The sequence below is a fragment of the Anomalospiza imberbis genome, chromosome 1 (assembly GCF_031753505.1).
Source record: "Anomalospiza imberbis isolate Cuckoo-Finch-1a 21T00152 chromosome 1, ASM3175350v1, whole genome shotgun sequence".
NCBI lineage: Eukaryota > Metazoa > Chordata > Aves > Passeriformes > Viduidae > Anomalospiza > Anomalospiza imberbis.
Window position 1 is genome coordinate 149,387,369 of NC_089681.1, and position 24,177 is coordinate 149,411,545.

At 43.3% G+C, this 24,177-nt stretch overlaps 1 protein-coding gene across 3 annotated transcripts in view; it reads left to right on the forward strand.

The window, feature by feature from the left end:
- Window positions 1-24,177, forward strand: part of LOC137464438 (vasoactive intestinal polypeptide receptor) — a 107,296-nt gene that overhangs the window by 50,273 nt on the left and 32,846 nt on the right. For all 3 annotated transcript variants that reach the window (XM_068175796.1, XM_068175810.1, XM_068175803.1), the window contains exons 3-5: window positions 7,288-7,395; window positions 17,305-17,408; window positions 22,813-22,913. In XM_068175796.1, coding sequence (XP_068031897.1) covers window positions 7,288-7,395; window positions 17,305-17,408; window positions 22,813-22,913 — 313 coding nt within the window. The remainder of the gene's footprint in view (window positions 1-7,287; window positions 7,396-17,304; window positions 17,409-22,812; window positions 22,914-24,177) is intronic.

Here is a 24,177-nt window from a genome sequence, read left to right on the forward strand (position 1 = left end):
GTGTTTGTCCCTCTCAAATTCCATGAGATTTTTTAAAGACTCTCCTTCCTCATCTTTTCATTTAGTTTTTATATTAATATTGACTGTATCAGGGCACTTTCATGATAGCATCCACCCCTTTTTACCTGGGATGAGTACACTGGGGAATATTGCACACACCAGAAGTGAAGCTGGGGGAAGCATTCCTAGAGGTTGAGCCGCTCATCTTTGCTATGAATTTCTCTCTGGAGACGCCAACGTGGGAAAAACCATCTAGGAAGGTACCTAAATTCAAATCCAGTTGTCTACAATTCCTGGAAGAGCAGAGGGATTTGAGTGAGGAAACCATGGAATAATCCTTTAAGCATGCTCTGTGTCAGAGCACTGGAGATCTTGTTTAGAGGCTGCTGAGGAGATAAATCACGGTTTTGGCAACGCCCTGTGTAAACCTTCGTCTTAAATCTGGGATCTTTTCTTTCAGTTTACATGTTCTGGAGCTAGGCAGAAGGGCTCAGCTCACAAATTTGATTTATGAAAAAGAGGGATTAAAAAAGCCGAGTGTTTATTTAGTTTGTTGGTTTAAAAAGGCTGAAAGATTACAAACTTTTTTTGAAAACAAAATTGTTTCCCAGTAGATGCTGATGGAAAATCTCATAGGATTTTCATGCGTAAAAATCACCCTCCAGCAACAGTCACTGGTGATTTCTTTCATGTTGATTAGAATGACTCGGTTTGGGGGCTTTAAGGTGAGGTTTCCGTCTTATGTCTTTGAGTCAAATTTCTGCAAACATTTAGGAAGAAAGTCATTTTTTAATATATTCCTGTTGAGTGCCTGGACAGCTTCTACTTGTGTTGCAGGCACATCCTTCTCTCTTTCAGGATTTTTCATAGAGGAGCACAGAGGGAAGAAAGAGAAAACAATTTCTATTTCTGCACCTTGTTTTTCCCATGTGGAATGTGTTTGGAGAATTGTTTACCTGGGGTGATTGCTTGGTTGGATTCTGGTGAGGATTGTTTGAGCCTGATGGCCAATCCAACCCACCTGTGGCTGGACTCTCAGAGAGGGGCACGAGTTGTGGGTTAGATATGGTAGTTAGAACAAGTAGGTTTGTAGTTTTAGTATCTCTTTTAAATAGTATATTAATGTATTATAGCATAGTTCTAATAAAGAAATCATTCATCCTTCTGAACTGGAGTCAGACATCAGCATTTCTTCCCACCAGGTCCACCTGCATTTACAATATACTTGCAGAAGTATAAACCAGGTTTTAGTAATTAATGGTGTTCCTGTTATAGAATCATGGAGTTGTTAAGTTGGAAAAGACTTCAAGATCATCAAGTCCAGCTTGTGGGAAAATTGAAATCACAGGCTTGCCACAGATACTGAGGCAAAGCCCAAAGCAAACTCTTTTCACTTATCCTGAATTTTGGGATCCTTTTTGCTTTCTGTGATTGCTTTTCTGCTCAACTGGCTCTGCAAATCCCTCAGTGAGCGATGAGCAAAGGAGCATCAGAGCACCAGCAGAGCTCATGGGTGGTGGGAAGGAAATGCCACCGTGCCAGGGGTCACAGCCCTGGCAGGATTGTGGCTTTCCTGCAGCTGCTTGGCTTCTCTGTCACGTCCTGCCTGCTGGGCTGGAGGCAGAGCAGGCAGCACAACAGGCAAAAAATACCCAAATTAAACACAAAGATGTGGAAAGCTGGGAGGGGATGGGGTTGCTGCAGAGCAGACTGTCAGTGGTGATACAAATGAAAAATAAAAAAGGTGATGGAGATGGAGCTGGGGGAAGGAGAGATGCCCAAAGGATGCTGGAGTGTGAGTGGGACTGTGGACAGGAGGGCACAGCAGTGACTTTTTCAGAGAAGGGAGGGAGGGTGCATTTAGTGAAACCTCAGAGCCAAACTAGCCCCAGAAAACCCAATCTGTCACAGGAAAATAGGGTAAAACCCTAGTCTGCAAGCCCAGGGCAGGATGGGGTAGAATTAAACCCACCAAAGATACAGGGGGGAAATGACAGGGAGCTGTTTCCATGCTAGAAGCTACTGAATAGGCTGGGACACTTCAGCTTGAAAAAGAGATGCCCGAGGAGGGATGTTAAAGAGGATTTTGTGGGTTTTCTCCCCAAGGAAAGGGATATTGTGGCTAGGCTGGGAATATTTCTCTCTTTGTAAAAGAACTGAGCAATTCTAGTGAAAGCAGCAATGAGCGGGTTCAAAGTGAATTCAGAAAAGGATTTAATTTTTCTGTCAGTGGGCACTTAAATTACGCAATGCCTTAGCACGGGAGGTTGTGAATTCTAAAAATTATCCTGGGTTCAGAATCAAAATCCAATTGCATTTAATTTACAAGATTTATGGCAGAAAAAGAATCTATCTACGGTATTTTTTATTATTTCATACAACTTTTAAACAGAAAATCATCCCTCATTTGGGAGGTCTCTGCTCTCTGGAGCCTGTGGTGGCAGTGGTGACCCAAGGCTGATGGGTTTTCCTCCACTGAGATTAAATCCAAACTGCCTGGGTGGTGCTGAGTTATGGATTGTTGCAGGCACCATCTTTTGGGGTCTGTTTCCCTCAGTCAGGGAGAGATCAGTGCTCAGCTGGGACAGGGAGATTGATGCAGTGATAATTGGCTGTAATTAGATGCTTGTAACGAGGCAAGCCACAGTGAACACCAGGCTGGGCTTGTCAGGGGGACAATAAATGTCCCCCCGTGGCTGTTTACAGTCCTGAGAGCTTGGAAACTGCCTGCTGGTATGAAATTGGAGTGAAATTGAGATTTTATTGCAGCACACCAGGCTGTGATGGTGCCCTGGGATAGCTCAGCCTGGCTTAACTGAGCTGTGCCTTTGCCTTGCTGTCATCCCTGAGGGTTCTGAGAGCTCTGGAGATACCCCAGGAGTCAAATGGGCATCCCTGCACGTGAACAGGGATTCCAAGAGCAAAATGTGTGGGAATGGCTTTCAGAAGAGACCCAGAGTGACCCCAAGCCTTAAGGGGAATGTGGTGTGAGGGTTTGGGGGGTGGTGTTCCATCAGAGGTTGGTGCCCTTGGAGGTCTTTTCCAACCTCAGTGATTCCAAGATTCAGTGAAAGACTGATGTGCTGAAAGGGTTTTTCCCTGAACTGGGAGTTCACCTGGCTTCAGAGAGTGCCTGGTACCAGCCTGCTGCCATTCATCTCTTCCACAGCCAGACCAAATCCCATCTCAGGGCTGTGCCAAAGCTCTGGAATTCATGTTTATTCATGAGGGAAAGTTATTTTCTGCTGCTTCCTAGATAAGCTTTGACCACAATTTGCTGTAAATGTAGATATGACTCCAATAAATGGGTTTTTATGCTCCAGTCTGCCAGTCCTGCAAACCAGTGTGCCTTGTGAGAATTGATCTGTTTTCTGTTTATTAACCTTTCAAAGGGACAGGAAATGACAGCTCTGATCCACTTCTAGCAGAGCCAGTGGGAAAGGTGTGCTGGGGCCTCCTGATGCCCTGCAGCCAGCACTGTCACTGGTCTGCAGCTTCTTCTGAGCCAGAACCTCTTAGAGGAGGGCTCTGAGTGAGGCTGGTGGCTTGCTGGTGGGGTACTTGGCTTGCAGAGAGGAAGGCTGAGCTGCTGGATAGAGGGAGCTGAGCTCCAGCTTCTTTAGAGGCGTGAAGGATTTCTCCCTGCAGTCCTCCAGAAGAAGATATTCAGCTCCAGAGAGCACTTCATGGTCAGGCAAGGAAGGGAAGGGCTGAGGGTATGGGAGTCACAGTTTAAATAATTTAAATGAAAAAAAACACCTCTTATTTTTAAAAATATTTAATTTTTAAGCTTATTTTTATAATGACAAGGGTTTAAAGACTGCACCTGAGACACCCAGAGAGGTGCTAAGTGCTTCTAACTTAGAAAAACCACACACTTATATTTATACAGCTCCTCCAGATTCACCTGGGATCCTTCCCGAGGCAAAGCACAGCCCATGGCAGTGTGCATCCCATGGTTTTTTGGGACAGGCACATGAGCAGAGTTCTTTTGATGGAAATGGAGAGTAGGTGTCTGTGGCAGGCACATTCTTCTCTCTCAGGATTTTTTTCATAGAGGAGCACAGGGAGAAGAAAGAGAAAACAAATTCTATTTCTGCTCCTTGTTCTTCCCATGTGGAATGTGTTTGGAGAATTGTTTACCTGGGGTGATTGATTGGATTCTGGTGAGGATTGTTTGAGCCTGATGGCCAATCCAGTCCAGCTGTGTCTGCACTCTCAGAGAGGGCCATGAGTTGTGGGTTAGATATGGCAGTTAGAACAAGTAGGTTTGTAGTGTTAGTATCTCCTTTAAATAGTATATTAATGTATTGTAGCATAGTTATAATAAAAATCATTCATTCTTCTGAACTGGAGTCAGACATCAGCATTTCTCCCCACCAGGTTCACCTGCATTTACAATAGGTGTGTTTTTAACTCACTGGCACTTGCTGCACTGGGTGAGGATTGATAAATACCTTTGTATCCTCCCTGCAGACACTGAGCGCAAGGTCGAAGACAACATTTATAATTAATTAATTAATGGGGAAGCACTTATCAATCCCCAAACACGACGTGATCAGGCCAAACTTGTCATCTTTGCTGCAGCCAAGTGATGCCACAGGGAAGAGAGGGATTTCCTTCTTTCAAGGCACAGTGCAGCTGTTTCTGCTCTCGGATGGATTTTTGCCTGCCAAGCCCCCAATCCCAGCATTTTTCCAGGATAAAATCTATCAGTTTGGGAGGAAGAAAAGCATTTTCTGTAAGGCTCTTTGATAAATGTTGTCTGTGTGCTGGGTCAGATGAAAGGGCACAAAGTTTTACCTGAACTTGTGATGGGATTATTACAGCACTGGACTGTGCATGTAAAGCATTTTGCAGGTATGAATCTTCCATTGTTCCAATTCTTTAAACTGCAGTTATTCTCTTCTACTCACTAAAAATTACTGATTTTCCTGAACTGCAGATAATTAGCCCAAGAAAGACACAGACCTGTTAGAAAAGGTTGGCCAGAGCAGCTGTGGCTGCCCCTGGATCCCTAGAACTGTCCAAGGCCAGGCTGGACAGGACTTGGAGCAGCCTGGGATAGTGGCAGGGATTTGGAATGAGATGATCTTTAGGCTCCATTCTAACCCAAACCATTCCAAGATTCACTGATCCTGTGGTGGCAGGCACTGCCAGCCAGAGTTCTGCTTTCCATTCCCTTCTTTATTTATTGCAGAAATATTTTCAGCATGTCTGGGGCAGCGATGAGGAAGATTGGTGTGGTAAGAGCTAACAGGCAGGTACAAGGTGTGTTTACAGAAGCAATAATTTGTAAAAATACACTTTATGTGTCTTGCAAGGCCAGTTTCACTTTATTTTTATCAGAAAAAAAAGCTTTTTATACAAAACAGAGCCCCTAAAAGCTTTCTTCACACATCACAGGTGGTGCTGAAAAATGTCAACAGAGAAAAAGATACAGATCACCAAAACTCTCAGAGTGCATAATCCAGGGCATTTAAACAGCCATCTGATGCTATCAGATGGCTTTTATTTTGTATTATAACCTATCATGAGGTAATGGCTGCACTCTAATTTATTGCACTTGGTGGAGGAAAAGATTGTAGAATGTGAAATATTCCATTGTGGAATCATTTTCCATGGAATCTTTAATATCCTGACACTGTTGGAGCTGCTGGCTGCTTGGTGGGAGATAAGTGTGAGGCTGTGAGAGCAGAGCTGGGCACCTGACACAAGGACCTGAAACCTGGCTTTTAATGAGCTCTGCAGGAGAGCTGCACGAAGGAGATACCATCAGTTATTCCATTTTTCAGGCTCTGATAAACTCAGCTCAGGACTTCATTATTTGAAAAGTTCAGTTTGTTCATGAAAGAAGAGGGAGGGGAAACCTGTAAAATCACTTTGAAAGCGAGCTAAGGTTTCTTTTTCAGCTTCAAAGCATTTCTGTGTGCTCTCTATTGATCTGAGACAGATCTGCCTCACTCTGCACAGGCTGGTGATGACACCAGCCCTTTCCTTAGCTCAAGGAGTAAAAGATGATTTAAAGGAGGAATTTGGGTGTAATTACCAACAAGTGCGGCCTGACAGGGGTTCTCATAGTTCCTTTTGCTGGCAACTGAGAAGTATTTCCACAAGGTTTTGTCACCACTTTGTTCCTCACACCCCAGTGTCTCTCCTGTGGGGCTGTTGGCCTCAACAGCACGTGAGTCAAATTTGGGGGAGCGTTTCCATCTGATGGGCTGTGACAAATAACTGACAAATAAAGAGGTGCTGGGAAAAGGGAGCTCTGCTGACAACCCATCCATCTCACCCAGGCAGCAACTGAAGTGCCTGGCTGCTGGAAATAAAAAGCAGGGGGGAAAATGTCAAAATTCTGCTAAGAACTATAAAAGGGTGACATATCGATGTAAAAATGTGTTTGAGTCCTTTTTTTTTTTTTTTTTTTTTTTTAATTTGAATCTGCCAACTCCTTTTGGCTTCAGCATTAATGTTACGTGATCCAACAATGCAGCATGCCTGGGGTGGTATTAATGCCTTTTGAGAAATAAAAGGGCAAAATCAAAACATTAGAAATCTGTGGAAAGGACGTGGCATTTTTCTTTCCACTAAAGCTTTTATTCTACCCAGAAAATCTTCAGCCGTGCCTCATTTTGACAAAACCCTGTGTTTTCTTCCTGTGTTACTCCTTCATTCCTAGCTTGGATAGCTCAGGATGTGCCACCTTCCCTCACTCTTCCATAGGGATCCTCTCCTGGCCACAGCACTGTCCTGCTCAGCCTCCAGCAGTGTTCTGTGCCTTTTCCCTTTTTAAGAAGAAAACTGCTTCTGGCGAAGGGATTTTGTTCCTTGATCCCTTGATTTTCATCTGTGTCCCCTTCCTGCTGGGAGAGCTGCACAATGGGAAGGAGAAGATGATGGCATTTTGGGGAAACACAGAAGGAAAGGGACAATGCCTCACAGGTTCAGATCAGGTGTTTTAATGCAAAAGGGAGTGACAAGGGCAAGGAAGAGAGATATTTAATTAAGAATTTCTGCCTTTTTAATCTAGGAGAAGACACTGGTTTTGTATCAAGCCTGAATTGCTTTTTTTTTTCCCCCTTATCTGCTGTTCTATCCATACTGATTTCTGGAACATTACAGTGCTGAATTTTAGGGACTGGGGGAGCTAAAAGCTGCGTGTTTAAAGGAAATACTCAGGGTGTTTCATTCCAAAAGGTGCCTGTACCAGGGTGAGGGGCTCTACACACCTTTGCAGAGCTGCTCTGCTGCATCCAGCACTCCTGAGTGCTCTTCTCTCTTTCCCAGGCTGCAGGAGGCAGTGGGACAACATCACGTGCTGGCCTGAAGCAGAGGTGGGAGAAGTCGTGGTACGGCCATGCCCCAAGTACTTCAGATTCCTGACCTCCTTCCTGGGTAAGCAAATCCCAAATCAGCTCCACAGCTTCACTCCCAGTGGGGTTTCTCATCATTCCATAGGGGGAACATCTCAATAAAGAGGGAGAAACCAGCTCTTAGCCCAAGGTGAAAGAGGTCTCCAAGCCATTCATGAATTCCCTAACATCAAAACCTCCCTGCGCTTGCAGCAGCACTGCTATGGATCACAGGGACGCAAAAATGGCTCCTGGTGAAATCCAATAATATGGATGTTGTGCGGTGAAAATTGAATCAGCCAGTGGAACAGTTGTGTTTGTTGTGCAAAATGAGCAGTTTAGCACAATCATTAATTAAGTCTCTGACGGAAAATGAACAAACTGGAACTGGACGTAATAAAGTTTTGGGTTTTTTCCTGCTGGAATGACAAATCTGACCACAGGTCAAGGAATTAACCTGACAAATAATGGGCAGGGGAGGTGAATGGAGGAAGTAGCTTAACTCACTGTTCAGGGTGTTCTGAGAAGCTTTAATTTAAAACTCAGGTCTCAAGGGGCTGTGCAGCAACAGGGCTGATTGTGCCTCCTGGTAGTTCATAGTTATTTTTCATTATTTTTATTATAGAAGCCCTGAAGGCCTTAACAAAGAATTAAGTTATTTTGCACTGGAGATGCTGCATTGAGCTGACCCTCCATTTGTAAAGCCTTGTAGTGCAAACACACAGGATAAATTAGGAGTAGGGGTAGGGACACAGTATCACCCTGTTCAACAGGCCTGGGCACTGAACTCATTAACCAGCACATGCTGATTACATGACGTGCCCAAGGACACACCAGAACTCTTTGCAGGCACAGAAGGGAAATTCAAAATCCCTGGAGTCCTATCCTCTGGACTCTTTGCTTCTTTTTTCTGTCAGGGTTGGAATTAAATCACGAGATGGTATTTCTTGTTGTTTATCAGATGTTTATCAGTTCTTATCTCTGTCACCATCCCACAAACCCTGAGTTCTACAGCACTTCACTCCAACAAACTAAAAATGGAGCCCCATCTCTCTCTCTACAAGGCCTTTTAAGGATCAACTCTCCAATTGAGAAATGACACCTGAATTATTTTTACTTTTAACCCAATAACCAACCACCCGTGGCCCACAATGGGGACTTTTTAATCCAATTACACAAAACCACCCAAACCCATGGAGAAGAAGGTGAAGAAGAAGGACCAGCCTCTGCCCTAAAACCTCCATCTTGCTTTATATCTATTCCTGTATTCTAAACCCTTAAACTCTGAGTTTCCCACCCTGTGATATCACACACTTCTATTCAAACTCCACCCCCACAATCCCAGTTCTGTCATTCCATTTTGGAAGCTTCTCCACAGCCTCAGGTCAAATGCAGTGTTCTCCGGGGGGTCAGTGCCTGGCAGCACAGAAAGCCCAAAATTCTCAGCAGCCAGGGCTCCAACACTATCCTAGCCCTGACTTCCTTGTTTCCAAAATTCCCTGGTAGCTCATCACTCCTGTGTCAACACCCAGGGAGAAGAGGCAGAAGCTGCTGTGATATCACACCTTGCAGGACAAACCCCTGTGCGTTGGATCAGCCATGTGGAATAATTTCCTGCTGTTTTTGCTCTGCGCCCTCCCCCGAGCACAGCATTCACTCACTGGGTTTTACATATCAGCAGAGTTAGTAAAACACAAAGAAAAATCTCTTAAAAATGCCTTCTAGTACATCATCCCACCAGAGCTGAGCGATCAGGAGAATATTGTGTATGTTTGATTATATAAAGAGGTCAAGCAGTGGAACAGGCTGCCCAGGGAAGAGGTGGATTCATTCTCAGGGGAAATGCTCGAAAACAGGAATGTGGTTTAATGCAGACCAGGGAGTGTTGGGTTAATGGTTGGACTTGAAGTTCTTAGAAGTCTTTTTAAATCTCAATGACTCTAAGATTTCATTTTATGTGTATATTCTTTTTTCCTTTTAAATCATTGGGGCTATGTTGTACTTAAGCTAAGGAAAGTGGGGTATCTTTAATTTTGTGGCAGGATGGGCTTATAAGACTCAATAAATTTGCCTGTTCAGCTGCAACTGCTGTTCTCTGACATGTCCCAGGACATCCTAGTCTCCAAGCTCCCCTGCAAAAAGGTGCAGATCTCCCATTGTTTCTGTGTCATTGGGTCTGTCAGGTACTTCAGAGTATCTCAAAAACTTTAGGTTGGGTGAGGGCTGGGCTCTGCTCCCAGGGAACAAGGGACAGGACAAGGGGAAATGGCCTCATGCTGTGCCAGGGGAGGTTCGGATTGGACATCAGGATAACTTTTTTTTTTCATGGAAAGGGTGGTGAGGCATTATAAGGGGCTGCCCAGGGAGGTTTGGAGTCCCCATCCTTGGAGGTGTCCCAGGAAGGCCTGGAGGTGGCACTCAGTGCTCTGGGCTGGGGACAAGGTGAGAATCAGTCACAGGGTGGGCTCAATGACCTTGGAGGTTTTTTCCAACCTGAGTGACTTTGTGATTCTGTGTATGAGTGAATTCTGTTCTGGGAGGAGCCCAGACTTCCCTCAGAGCTTTATCTGGGCTCTCTGTGCCCTTCTCTCACTGTGCCCAGCCAATATAAAGCCTCAGACATGACCCTTCCCTGCACCCCTCTGTGGCCAGTTGTGCTCTCCTAGGAGCCATGACCTCAACAAATATCACCCAGCCTTGAAGCTGGCAAGGTCAGCAGCCTTCTGGGGCAATTTCATGTTGCTTTGGAGGAGTTTCCTCTGGTTTAATGTGTTTTTCTGCAGCTGACTGTTGTCATCCAGGGATTCCAGTCACTGGAAAGCTGGCTGGTTTGTACAAGGGTGATAGAACAGGAGGGAATGGCTTTAAACTGACAGAGGGCTGGGTTAGATTAAATTTTAGGAAGAAATTCTTCCCTGTGAGGGTGCTGAGGCCTTGGCACCGGGTGCCCAGAGAAGCTGTGGCTGCCCCTGGATCCCTGGGAGTGTCCAAGGCCAGGTTGGATGGGGCTTGGAACAACCTGGGACAGTGGAAGGCATCCCTGCTCATGGCAGGGGGGTGGATGAGATGAGCTTTAAGGTCCTTTCCAATCCATTCTATGATTTGATGATTGAATGGTTTGGTCAGTGATTAATTTCAACTTGAATTAGCCATTTACAGTGATCAGATGAACAGCAGCACAAAAATACCTGTTTGGTAAAGCACAGGGTGAGTTTCTTTGGAGAAAGCAGAGTCAGGACTCTTAATTTCTGCTGTTTGTAAAGCTGGGGTGTCTGTACAAGTCTGGTGTCCAGGACCCCATTAATGTCCACAGAAATCTGGTCAGCACTGGCTAAAGACACTGTGGAGGCACCTGCACAGCTCTGGAGGTACCATGGGCTCTATTGATTAATTTTTTGTTGACTGGAGTAGGAATGCACAGACACCGAGGGCTCCATTCAGGTTTTCAGCCATAAACATCTGGTACCACTTGATAAATGCTGGAAGATCTAAAATCCACAAGGATTCCCCAACTGGTGTTAAGATACCCATATTCAGGAAGCCAAATTTCCAACCCGAAATGGCATTTGTATCAAGTGATTTTAGAGTTTTCCAGAAGTCAACCTATCTCTGAGCTGGTTTTACAGTCAGAGGTGAGGAACAGGCTCCTTTAGAGGTACAGTTAGCTGGTTTTTAGATTCCACTCCAGGATGAGTTCAATACCATCTGTAAACCACATATTTCTCTCCATTTTCAACCAAAATATTGTGGAGTGGCTCTGGCAGATGGGAATGTCTTCCAACAGGATTGAATTCCGCCTCAGCAGAGCACCAACAGAACAACTGATGCCATTCCCAAAGCAGAAGCAGCAGCTTTGATTCTCTCTGAGTCAAGACACTTTGCACACAAACATCAACAAACAGGGAAAGAAGCTATGGTCTTAAAAATAAAGGGAGGGGAAGATTGCCTCCTGTTTTATAGGATTTGTTGCAAAATTAATGCCATTAAATGTTGTGAAGCAGCTCTTCCTTTGTAGCAGTGAGTGTCATTGAGCAGCTTTCAAGGAACTCAATCATCTAGGTAATGTTTGTGTCATACTCTTTGATACCTTTGCAGGAACGTGAAAGCTTTTATCAAGTTGTGAGCCAGAGAAAATCTTTTTCATGTATTTATAGCAGGAAAAGAGTGAAACGCCAGCGAACAAAGAGTTAATGTGATTTTCCTGCCTCATGGAGAATAAGCTCTTCAAATGACTAATATCCCATCTCATGGTTAATAAAGGATAAAATGTCTCGTGGCATTTAAAAACCTTAAACTGTCCTGATGTCATTTGACATTAATTTTTTATGGCATTCACAGACCCAGAAAATTTTCATTATTTCATGACGTTCGTCAGTGCCACGTGAGGGAGATGGATGAAAATAGTTTTGGCACCTTTCATTATTAAGGTGCATTGCTTTCCACCCCTTGACCAGAGTGTTCCAGCTCTCTTTCCATAGGAGGAAGATGACATTTGTAATAGGGACTTACATCTCACAGTTTCTCCAAAAGCAAATTGTCCACCATGCAGAAGTTAAATTAGCACTGACAGTTTTAAAGCTTCAGCTCTGATATTAATTGACCTAAGGGGGTGGGGATGGGCAAAACCAAGCTCTGGAATCCCACTCAACGAGGTGAGATCCATCTGAGTTTTAGGCTTGCCAAACTCCTTGTTTTCCTCGGGTGTTCTAAATTTATTTCCCCTCCTTCATGAACACTTTTTTATTCTGCACTGCTTCTGAAACTGGAGCAAAAATTGAATAAAATGAGGATAGGGATGAGCAGAGAGCAGCAGATGAGAAGAAGATAACACCGCCTCTCTAAAGAACCCCAAAATGTACCATACCCATTATTTATTTGCTGCAATGGTCATTAAAATACCCAAGAAGTTGAATGTGGTTTTTGTGGAGTTCACTGAGAACCTTCGACCTGCTCAGGTGTCTTGCTGTCCTTCATATCAGAAAGGCAAAATTACCTGGAGAAAAGGAGGCTCAGAGAGGGCATCACCATCCCTGGAAGTGTTCAAAAACGTGTGGATGTGACACTTGGGGACATGGTTTGATGATGGCCTTGGCAGTGTGGGGTTAATGACTGGACTTGATGATCTTAGAGGGCTTTTCCAACCTAAACCATTCTATAATTCCATTATTTATTTGCACCTGAGGTGTCACAATGCTTGTGTCCCACTCCTCTGAAGGATTGGTGCTACACCTCCACCTCTACCCAAAAATAAGCATCTTTTTCTCCTAAATGTTTCCTGGAATCCTATAATTGCAGGATTAAAAGATCTAAAGAGAATGTTGCCCTAAAATCTGGCGGCTCTGTTTTTAGGATGAGAAAACAAATGGTTTACAAAAGATGCCTAATCAAGGGGCACATTGTTATTGTTAAGAAAGGAGGAATTATCTGTATTAAGGATCAGGATCTTCACTCTAAGAAGTGAAAGGTGCAGGAAGGGGAAAGGAAAATAAGGGAAAATTGAGTTTTGCCACAAAAATGGGGTGCAGGAAGTTTCAGGGCACTGGACATATGGCAGTAATACCTACAGGCCAAGTGATGTGAAAAGCAACCAAGGAAGAAAATTAAGTTGGTCTTGTTTGCTGTGCTGACCCAATGCCACAGGTTCTACTATGACACGAAGTTATGAAATACAAAAATATAAAATAACATTAAACACTGGGCAGAAATTGCACTGAAGGAATGATATTGTGAGACCACAACTGAGGCAGAGGAAGCAAACTGGGAAATTATCCTGTCACGACTTTCCCCACAAGTTTTTCCCAGGCCCAAGCACTTCAGCATCCAGCTAAGTACAAGCTGTCTGCAGGTTTCAAGTGTTTCCCAGGAACAGAGGGGCAGATCAATAATAAAAATGAAAGTAGAGATGTGCCAGTGGGCTCAGCAGTGTCTCAGGAATGGTAAATAATAGAAGTGTTACTGCTTTAATAGTTTCTGCTTGAAAAAAATCAATTTATGTCTGTGGAATATGATGCTAGAGAAGCAGGACTGATTGCTGGGCAGAGCACACCTTCCCCTCTGCTTTAGAAGTTATTACAGAAAAGGGTAAGGAAAGCAAGAAGGGGGCAAAACCCAACACCCCTGAGCCATGATTGACCTCAGATCTCTTTGTCTGAATTCAAATTCCCATTAAAAGCCAATAAGAGGGTTTTTTCCAAGAAGATCAAAGAGGTACAGCTTCACCTGTAATATGAATTTTCAGACATGTCTCAGAGATTGAAGGGTGTGTTTGAAACAGATGAGAGGCAGAAAGAAATTAAGAGGAAAAAAACTAAGGAGCAAGACAGCAGCTCTGTGCATTTATTCAGTTCATCTGTTCAGTGTTTAACTCCCACCCAGATCAAACACCTCTCATAAAGAAAATGTTCTGGTTTTATCTCTGTTCCACAAACTCCTCCCTCCTCTTCTGCTGCGTCATGAATAAATCGTGGAAGGAAATTCCTCTCAGTGGCAACAAGGAGGTTCCCTGCCCATGGCAGGGAGGTTGGAACTGGGGCTTTAGGGTCCCTTCCAACCCAAAGAATTCCATGATGATTTCACGATTCTAAGTTCTGAGACAAGATTTGCTTGTACAGCCTCCATCCTTGAAGGATTCCAAGAATATCCAAAAGGCATCTGGTCATGCTTCCATTTTAGGTGACCACAGCTGAGCAGGGGTTTGGGGCCAGATGACCTCCAGAGGTCCCTTCCAACCTCAGCCATTCTGGGATGCTATGAAAGCAAAGAGCACTGAGGTCTTGCAAGGCATTATGAGGTTATTATTAAAATAAATGAGAGTTAGTTGTGGCTTTTTCAATTCTTTTTGAATGGAAAACTTCACCTCATTGCTTTTAGGAACAGACGCACCAGTTTGACAGTGGTAACATTGAACAAATTAAATACAACCCCACAAATAATCCCAGATTATGGCTTTTTATCATGGCTTTAACTAACACCACAAGAATGAGTGGACTGTGTTCTCACTAGGGACTTGCCTCTTTTTATTCTGTAACACAGAGGAGAGCCTGAAGCATAAACCTACTGGTACTGGGATACTTTCCATCTCTCAGTGAATCTCCTCCATTCTGCATTGCTAATTATATGTAGTTATAAACCCCTGGTCTCATTTCTCATTAAATCTCCAGGAGTACAGTTTGAAAATTTTAGCTGCAGTCTGATAGGAAATGGGAACATTTGGGAAATCTAGTGAACTTTGAAAGGCTGGAGAGAAATTCCACGTGCAGAAACTTTGTGTTTTCTGATACTGTCATTTTCAATGTACTACAAATTTTCAATGTACTCCAGACTTTCAATGTACTCCATTGGTGCTCATTTTGGGGAGAACTTGTGTTACACAAATTAGTGAGAAACAGCTCTGGAAAACGGCAAATACAACTTCTGGTGCTTTGAAAAATTTGCCTTTCCATTGACAAATAATTAGACTTTATGACCAGAGCCTGGAAAAACCAAGGGCCAGTGAGACCACAAAAAATCAGGGATCTGTGGCAGAGCTGGGATTTGACATTGGAACATAAAAATCTGTGTGATACTTCAGTCTAACGTAAGCCTGTAAACCTCGGAGGAAAGCTAAGCTTGTGTGGGGCACTTTCCCAAATGTTATGCTCATTTTCAGTATAGAAAGTGATATTTTAAATAGTAGTGATTAGAAATGTTATTTGCTCTGAGGAGAGACATCATCCATTACTTGAGGCAAATTGTGGTGTGATAAAATCTTTGTTTTCTAACCTTCTACTTCTTGTTCCTCTCAGATATCAGGTGAACATGAGAGGTTTTAGAAAGCTGTCTTGTATCACACTATGTGTGTGAATTTCCACATTTAAAAGTGACATGAGCAGCAAAGGTAGAAAAACTCTGGGAAGTGAGTTTCCCTAAAGTCAGAGTAATTTTTATTATTATTTTTTTAATCCCACTGATGCTTTGCCATTGTTCTTCTTTCTACCTTGGTTTCCACATCTGATAAAGTATTGGGACAATTTTTGAAAGTATTGAGGGAGGTGAGAGTTTTTAAATAATCATAAAATTGTGAGGAAGTGCAATTGAAAAGAAGAAACAGGAGAAAAATAAGCTGAAAGAAACACACCTTAGCTCACTGAGAATAAGAAACAAAGATTTAAAACCACCGTGAAATCTTAAGCCATCCCCAAACAGAGTTTTGAGCAGGAAATGGGAAGCAGTGAAGTTCAGATAATGGGATCCATTGTAACAAAGAAGAAACAACAGAAATTGCATAACCTCAAAAAAGCTGAAAGCACTGAACAGTCGTTGATTTGTTTGCAGAAGATCCTTTATGATCCTGATATGAACTCTGGTGGAAAGAGCTGCAAACAGTGCAGGGAAAGCCTGGAACGGCAGCCCACAGAGCTGTGCTGAACATGCTTCTTCTGGAGCAGCTGTGAAAATGAACAAAGGCACCTTCAAGAGCCCTCCCAGACTTGGATCTGTTGCAAAGACAGATTAAGGGGCAAGTTTAATGTCAAAATCCATCTGTCACAGGGATTGGAGAAGTGACTTCAGGCAGGGGATTGTCTGCTGCTGCTTTCAGTGCAGAACAGGCCCACGGTTGGGAAGATGCTCAGATGACTCAAGTGTCAGAAATTGCTGGAGGTGATACTCAAATATTTTTGTGACTCACAGCTGCATAATTGATTTGGTCCCATTTGCAGGAGTTTTCTTACTTTTGTGTGCAAAGAGCTCTATTGTTGGAAATGTTTGCAAAGCTCTTTGAGCTTCACTGGTGTCGTTTTTCGCCTTAAGAAGCAAGGTTTGACTTCTGTTTGTTCATTCTGGTGAATTGACCAGTTTTCCAGTTTTGTGTGGTGAATGGCACCAGTGGAATGGGATCTTAGTGAGCTGGGCAGGGTGGGGACTGGTGGTCAGGGAAGGTGCTGGGGGAATTTATAACGTGCTGTTGGGTGCATTTCTGCTTTGTTATTTTTTGACAAACCCATATCTTGGCCTTTTAGCCTACAAACCTCTTGGGGTAAGGCTTGTCCTGAGTGCTGGTCTCTCCCTTTTCTGGATTAAGCTGATATGGGTTTGAGGTCCAGCTGGGACAGGAAGCAGAGATGTTTTACCGAGTGAGAAGTGCTTTGCTCTTACAATCCTGGATGGATCAGGCAATTCTGAGTACCAAAGAGCCACGTGAATTTCAGTTTTGACAGTTTGGCTGAAGGAGTGAGATGTTCTTGTGTTAATTAAAGCTCTTTTTAGCTAGTCAGAGGCCCCAGGCACTCAGCGAGCTTGACAGTCCAGGAAATCTTCCTGCCCTGGAGTATACAAGTTAAAACAGGCAATGCAGGTTGTCAGTGTGTGGATTTTCTCCCTTCACAGCCAAGTTTTGAAGTGTTTTGTTCACAAACCAGAGTGCAGTACATTTCCCAGGAATCACATTTGATCAGGGCTCAGTTGTAGGCAAGGTCTGGGTGTGGAGGACTGGATTCAGTTCCCAGACCCCCAGCCTTATCTGCATGGTGTGAAATCAGCACTTTATCTATCCCCGTCCTGGCTTCTCACAGGCACAGTGAAAGGCATAAATACTTCACTGCTCTGTTTAGATAAAAATTTTCCAGGAACAAAGTCAATGTGACAATAAAACTTTCAAACAATACTGGTGCAGCGCCAGGAACCAAAGGTCTGGGTACAACTGGCAGCATGGTACCACTGGAAGAGATGTTTTGTGTGCACCTCTGTATTAAAATGTACTTTTTTACTGAGGTCTGGACTTTAAAACAAAATGGATGCCTCCTATTTATAAGCTCTGTGTGATATGAAAAATTAATAACAGGGAAAAAGTAAGAGAGTTTTTCTCTAAGTGTTACAAGAATTGTGCTTTGGCACTTATACCACAACAGGCAGAAGTTGTTTTAACAGTGAGCTGAAGGTTTCTTTTTAAATAATGTTTTTTCTTTTCTTCCAGGGAATGTGACCAGGAATTGTACAAGCCAGGGCTGGTCAGATGTGTACCCTGCACCCTACGCCGTAGCTTGTGGATATGATTCCAACAGCACTCCAGGGGAAGAGGTCTGTAAACCTGGATGGGTGGGCATGAAGATTTAACAGGGATCAATATCCAAACTGGATGATCTTCCCATGCCAAATTTTCCCCATTCCCCCTCTGATTCCTTGAGAGGGAAGGATCCTCTTGACGGTCCTTGGAGTTCAGATGTTTGGTCAAGGAATCAATGTCATAGACTCATACAATTACGGAATGGCTTGGGATGGAGGGGAACTTCAGGATCATCCCATTCCACCCCCTGCCATGGGCAGGGACACCTTCCACTAGACCAGGCTGTTCCAAACCTGGCCTTGAGCACTACCAGGGGTGGGACATCCAAAATTTCCAGGATGTCAGGACCGGAGAAGATCAGACCATTGTCTGTGTGATGCCCACACATAACTTCAGATGTTTCATTTTCCACAGTACACTTTGAAACAAGCCTTCCACATTTGTATTTATGCTTAAGTAGATATGGTGATTCCAGTCTTTCTATGGCAGCATAAGCATCTAAAGCTCTAAAGGGATAAAAATTATCTTTTGCTGCTCTGCAGATCTAACCAGCTAATATCTAGCTGTTAGATATTTGCTCCCATATCTAGATATTTGTTAGATATGTGCTCCCTTCACTGCAGGGAACACAAATTTTCATGAAATTTTACTAGATTTGATAGAAAATCCAAAAGTTCTCTGGGATATTGTTTGTGTATAAATTAGCAACCGCTGACCTAGGCATAATTAGCTTTACAGAGTATTGTCATTCCACAGGAAAGAGTTTATTACTGGTTTGCTGCATGCTGAGACATGAAGGGTAAAGTCTAAAGAGGATAACAAATGTTAGAAGCAAGATTCACCTCACCTAACTCAAAGTTCAGCATCTAATCTAAACTAATCACCTGTAGCAGTCCCATAGTCAACAAGAAAAAGCTTATGCAAGAAAAAAAAGTTATATTTCGCTGCAATCATATGTTGCGGTATTTATATTAAACCTCTGTCATGCTTTTTTGTTGTTGTTGCTGTTTAAGACATACCTCAGTGTTAGTGAATGTTGGACATAGGAATCTCAATAATTAATTAATATGTGTTTCCAGTATTTAAAGTGGGCTTACAAAAAGGATGGAGAGGGATTTTTCACAACAGCATGGAGTGATGGGACAAGGGGGAATGGTGTTAAGCTGAAGGAGGGCAGGTTTAGATGGGATATTGGGAAGAAATTCCTCACTGTGAGGTTGGTGAGGCCCCAGCACAGGTCCCCAGAGAAGCTGTGGCTGCCACATCCCAGGAAGTGTCCAAGGCCAGGTTGGACAGGGCTTGGAGCAGCCTGGGATAGTGGAAAGTGTCCCTGCTCATGGCAGGGGTGGAATGAGATGATTTTTAAGGTCTCTTCCAACCCAATCTGTCCTGGGATTCTGTGACTCGATGTGGTGAGAGGTCTCCGTGCATGGTCACACATTGCCAAGGCACTCCAAGAGTTAACAGGGGATCTGAGCAGAACTGAGCCATCTCTGAGTGTGAAAGAAAACAGCAAAGGCAGAGGTGCATAAAGAACTTGAGGGCTGTGCTGAAGAGAGCCTCAGTCTGCCTTTGGTGTCAGCCAGCACTTCACATCCTCAAGTGTCCATCCCTCAGACTGAGCTGTGTGCCTGCAGAAACCACTGCTCCAGCTCTGCTGTGCAAGGACCCCCACCCAGAGCTCTGCTTTGTGTTCCTGCTGCACAGGGGATTTGGGAATTCCTGGGACATGCTCCTGCCACCCAACGGGTTGCAGCATTGCCAGAGTGCAGCGTTGCCAGAGTGCCATGTTACCAGGAGAACCTCTATTGTGTTCTTTAAATTCTTTCTTAATTATTTTCCCTTGCTTTCCACAGTTTTTTTCTTGCTGTTAAAGTCCAATTTGTGTGAAAGGCGGCTGGGGGGGGGGTGAACATTCAGTAGCAGCCTGTGAAGAAGAATAGGTTTTTGTTCTGTTGTTGTTGAATTGGCAGTAAGTTTGGGGAGCAAGAAGTAAAGGGAGTAGAAAAAAAAAAAAAGAACAGCAGACTGTACAGGACACGAGGTCCAGGAAAGACTGATAAGCTTCCAGGAGTAAAAAGAACTTCATGAACTTTTGGTCTCAGGTCAGAAACAGCAAGAAAAAAATATGAAAAATAAATAAGGGCAGTGTGTAAGGTTCTAGCTGTGAATTCTGGCAGTCCCCAAAGCAGCAGATGATGTAGGCACCAAAGTGCTGCTCTTGGGGTCCATGCAGTGATGATGAACCCTTCTCCAAGCTGACCTTTAAAAGGTGCATTAGCAAACGGGGAGTGGGGCTGTTATCCTGCTCCTCTGTCAGATGTGATGCTCTTCTCCCTGCTGTGCTTCCATCTGCTCAGAGGAGCCACCCCAGGGTTATTGGGGATTTTTGTTTTTCTTTTTTGTTTTGCTTTGGTCAGGGTCGGGATTAAATGTGTAGAGACGGTATTTTGTGTTTGGATTCAGATGTTTATTAATTCTTATTTATATTGTAGTCTTATAAGCTGTGAGTTTTCCAGTATTTCACTAAGAAGTTACAAAATGGCTTCGTATTTATCTCTATAAAGTCTTTTAAGGAGAAACTATCTAATTAAGAAATTATACTTAAATTATTTTTATTTTTAACTTAATAACTATTTGTGTTCTGCAATGTGGACTTTTCTATCTAATTATAAAATGCTACTTAAACCCATGAAGAAGAAGGTGAAGAAGAAAGATTAGCTACTGCTTTAAAACTTCTATTTTGCCTTATATATATAACTATATTCTAAAACTTTAAACTCTAAGTTTTCCACTGTGTGATGTTACACACTTCTATTTAAACTATACACTCATAATCTTTGTGTTAAAATTATTATTATTATTATTATTATTAATAATAATAATAATAATATTAATAATAATAATAATAATAATAATAATAATCAATTTTGGAAGCTTTCTCTATGGCTTCAGGTCAAATGCAGTGTTCTCTTCAGGATCTGTGCCTTTCAACACAGAAAGTCTAAAATTGTCATTATCCAGGGTTCCAGCATCAGGTCTCTGTAGGTTCTGCCTGAAAATGGTGAAATAAAGAGACACCTCCAGAGGTCAGTTCAGCCCACATTTCTCTCCAAATAAATTTCTTTTCATTCACTCTCCAGGGAACCCCTTTGACTTTGGACTGGATGACATGAACCCCAAAACACTTGGCTCCTGAAAGACTTTATATCAGTATTTCTCTTCTTTTTTTCTCTCAAAATTGTAAATGTTTCCCATTGTCAACCAAGGGACAAATTTTGAGGTTACTGAATAGAAACAAAGGAAAATAAATCTCAGTTAATCTCAATTTAGCACCTACCTCAAATAATTGTTATTATCAAACTCCTGTGAAATTAAGCAGAAGCTTTTAGAAGTCAAAGAGACAATGATCAAGTTGCCTGATTTCATTCTGTAAGTCAGGCATCCTGGCATGCATTGCCTTCACTTATCCCTTTCTTTTCTAATAAGAATATTTTATAATCTGGACCCTGAGTGAAATTTCAATTCCATTTATGATCTTGGGTCAAATTCTCTGCTTTGATATCTCTGAAATAGGAACCAATTTTCATTAGCAAGTGCAGTGAGGAGTGAGAAGTCATTATGTGCTGTTTGCAGAACAGCGATGACCCCACATCCTGCATTAAAGCTGCATGCAGAACCATCCCTCTCTGCACAAAAAGGATTAGTCACCATAAAATATGGGGGGAAAGCAGGGAATTGCTTGTTGAATAACACCAGGAACCTTCTGTGCATCACTTGCTCCTGGGAATAACCCTAAGAAGCAGAAGGCCTGCTTTTCTCTGCTCTCCTAATGAAGTGTGGGACAACCTCTTCCTCCTACAGTCTCCTACCAGGAGCTTCTTCCTTCTGCTGGCCAAGTCTTCCTTGGAACAGTTCTCCTCTGGTGCCATCAAAAATAGAGATAATAGAGAAAGATGAAATCAACATAAGAGAGGCTGACTGCTTTAATTAGAAAAGTCAGAGCTGCCTTTGGGATCCCAAACTCCAGGAAGGCTGGAAAGAAGACTTTATCTTGGGGGTGCTGGTGGATGAGAGGCTGGACACGTGCTGACCATGTGCACCTGTAGCTCAAAAATCCAATTGTATCCTGAGCTGATCCCACAGCCTGGGCAGCAGGGAAACGGGGGGGATCTGACCCTCTGCTCCCCTCAGGTGAGGCCCCACCTGCAGAGCTTTATCTGGGCAAGACCAGGCAGATAAATTGTCCTGAAACCCTTGAATTATCTATTCAGAGTGACCCAAAGCTCTCAGTGATGTGTCTGGAAGGATACAGTGCTCAAACCACCTCTGAGATCTGTGGTCAAAGATATGACCAGTGGTATCTCTGAAAACTCTCTTGTTTTAACACCCCTCCAAGCTGGCTTGTGCAAATGCTAAGGGATTGCAACTCATCCCAGTCTCCCTGGTTCTGTAAAGTACCAAATACTTTTCAAAGCCTGTGAAAATAGCACATAATAATGTCAACTCTCAATGTTATGGAAGAGTATTTCTCCAAACAAGGTTGGATTTAGATTTTCTGCCTAACCTGCTCTTTGTGATTGTGGTTGTTTGGGTTGTTTATAGAAGATGGTGACAAGGAAGGCAGAGGAGAGTCAATCAAGAACTGGAAAAAATAATTTTTTCCATAAACTGAGTTAGATTCTTGTAAAAATTTAATTTTTTTTTTTAATTTATAAATATCTAAATAATTTTACCTCCTGAATTTTTTATTTTTTTTAAGCTGGAAATAAAAACCTATTGATTTAGAGTGTTGCTAGAGAGCTTTGGAGAGCTTATTTGCCCATTTTATTTAGACTGGGATTCCCTGTTGGATCCAAGCCCTGTGGTGCGCCATTCCTCTGTGTCCTGTCAAAGAGAAGAACCATGAACCAATTTCCAATTTAGCGCATATATCTGAGTTAACAGTGAGAACCTTTTACTTACCTAAACACAGTGTAAATCCCACAAAAGCAAACCAATTTCCCAGACAGCTCTGCCCTGACCTTGTTAAGAAAATTAATCTCACCACTCTCACGTCAGACCCAGTGTCGTGCACTCTTTAGCTGAACATTGATCACTCCCGTTCCACGAGGTTTTAGGCTGTAGCTGTCTCTGCAGGTGTCAAATCAGCCTCCCTCCAGTAGGAACCTTCCCCTTTTGTAGCTTTAACCCAGGTTTGGAGTGGCCCAAGCCCTGCTGCAGCTAGATGAGTTCTCCACACTCACACTGTCGGTGTTTGAGTCACGTGTGCTACTTGATGTGATTTTAAACTGTGAAGGAGTCAGAGGTGTTTTAAGAGAGTGGAGAAGGATGATTTCCTTGTCCCAGCAGTCAGTGATGCTGTGTTTAGGATTTTTGGACCTCTTGGAAAGCCCTGTTTTCTTTCTTTCACACCAGCAAACAGCGTTCTACGGAACGGTCAAGACCGGCTACACCATCGGACACACCTTATCCCTCATCGCCCTCACAGCTGCCATGATCATTCTGTGTCTCTTCAGGTAAGGCCACCAGTAGAGAAAGGCACAGTGAGGGGGATGACTCAAAGGCTGTACAGGCTACGAGTGTTACAGAAAGATGGCCAAGATTTCTGTCAATCTGCGTTGGATAGGGGAGGAAGGTTCTTCCATCTTTCAGTGTCACTGTGTTTTGGTGCATGATTTGTGGCATTTTTGTGGGGGTTGTAACCCAAATCTAATTATTTGGGTGGATTCATCTCACCAAAGGCAGACTGTTCTATGATGGATCTCTGTTAGAAGGTTACAGTCCACAGAGTCCTGTATATGGATACCATTGAATTTCTACCGAAAGTAGGTATTCAAAATGGTATCCAAAATTGCATCCAAAAATATCCAGGATCACAAAATCCCAGAATTATTTGGGTTGGAAAGGACCTTAATGATCATCTCATCCCATCCCATGGGCAGGGACACCTTCCACTATCCCAGGTTGCTCCAAGCGCCATCCTACCTGGCCTTGGACACTTCCAGGGATGGAACATCCACAGCTTCTCTGGGCAGCTTGTTTCCTGCCAAAGCCTTTTCCAAAAACACTTCCTGCTGTCACTCTATGGCATGGCAGAGACACCCAGGACCATTTACACTTCCTGGTGTCCCTGAGTTATGCACAAGTGTGGCAGATAGGATTCAGGGCCTTCAGGAGACCCAGGGCCTCAGGGATGGATGGGCAGATACTCTGCAGCTCATCAAGTGCCATTGGAATCCCAGATTGCAGGAAATGGATTCATTCTTGCTCTCTATTTTTTGCAATAGATTCAGGCATCTCAATTTGGCCTCTAATGAAGAAGTCTGCATGTACGTAATCTCCTATTATAAATTAATTTATGTGAAGGGAGATCAGCAACAAGCTGAGATGGAAGAACCCTTTGGATGAGTCTCCATCTCATGTAAGACAGAGCACATTTTCTAGGGAAACTCACACCAAGGCTGGCCTCACCTTACAGGAATTTAGCATTTCTCCTCCCATGTGCTCTCTCCACTCCTCTTACAATGGAGGAGTCAATCAAACACATGCCAATCCCTCCACAAGGTACAAGGTGCCAGCCAGGCTGGTGAAACCATTGAGGATCCTGTTTTTCCTTGGTGGGAAACAGCTTAACTTGTCTTGCCTTGGCCTGCAGGCACAGAGGACTCAACTCAGCCCCATTATCTTGCCATCATCAGAGATGAGCAGCACAACTTCTGCCAGTGCCCAGTGGCTCGTTAAGAGGTGGTAATTTGATTGTGCTGCTGAGTGAGCTCTGGT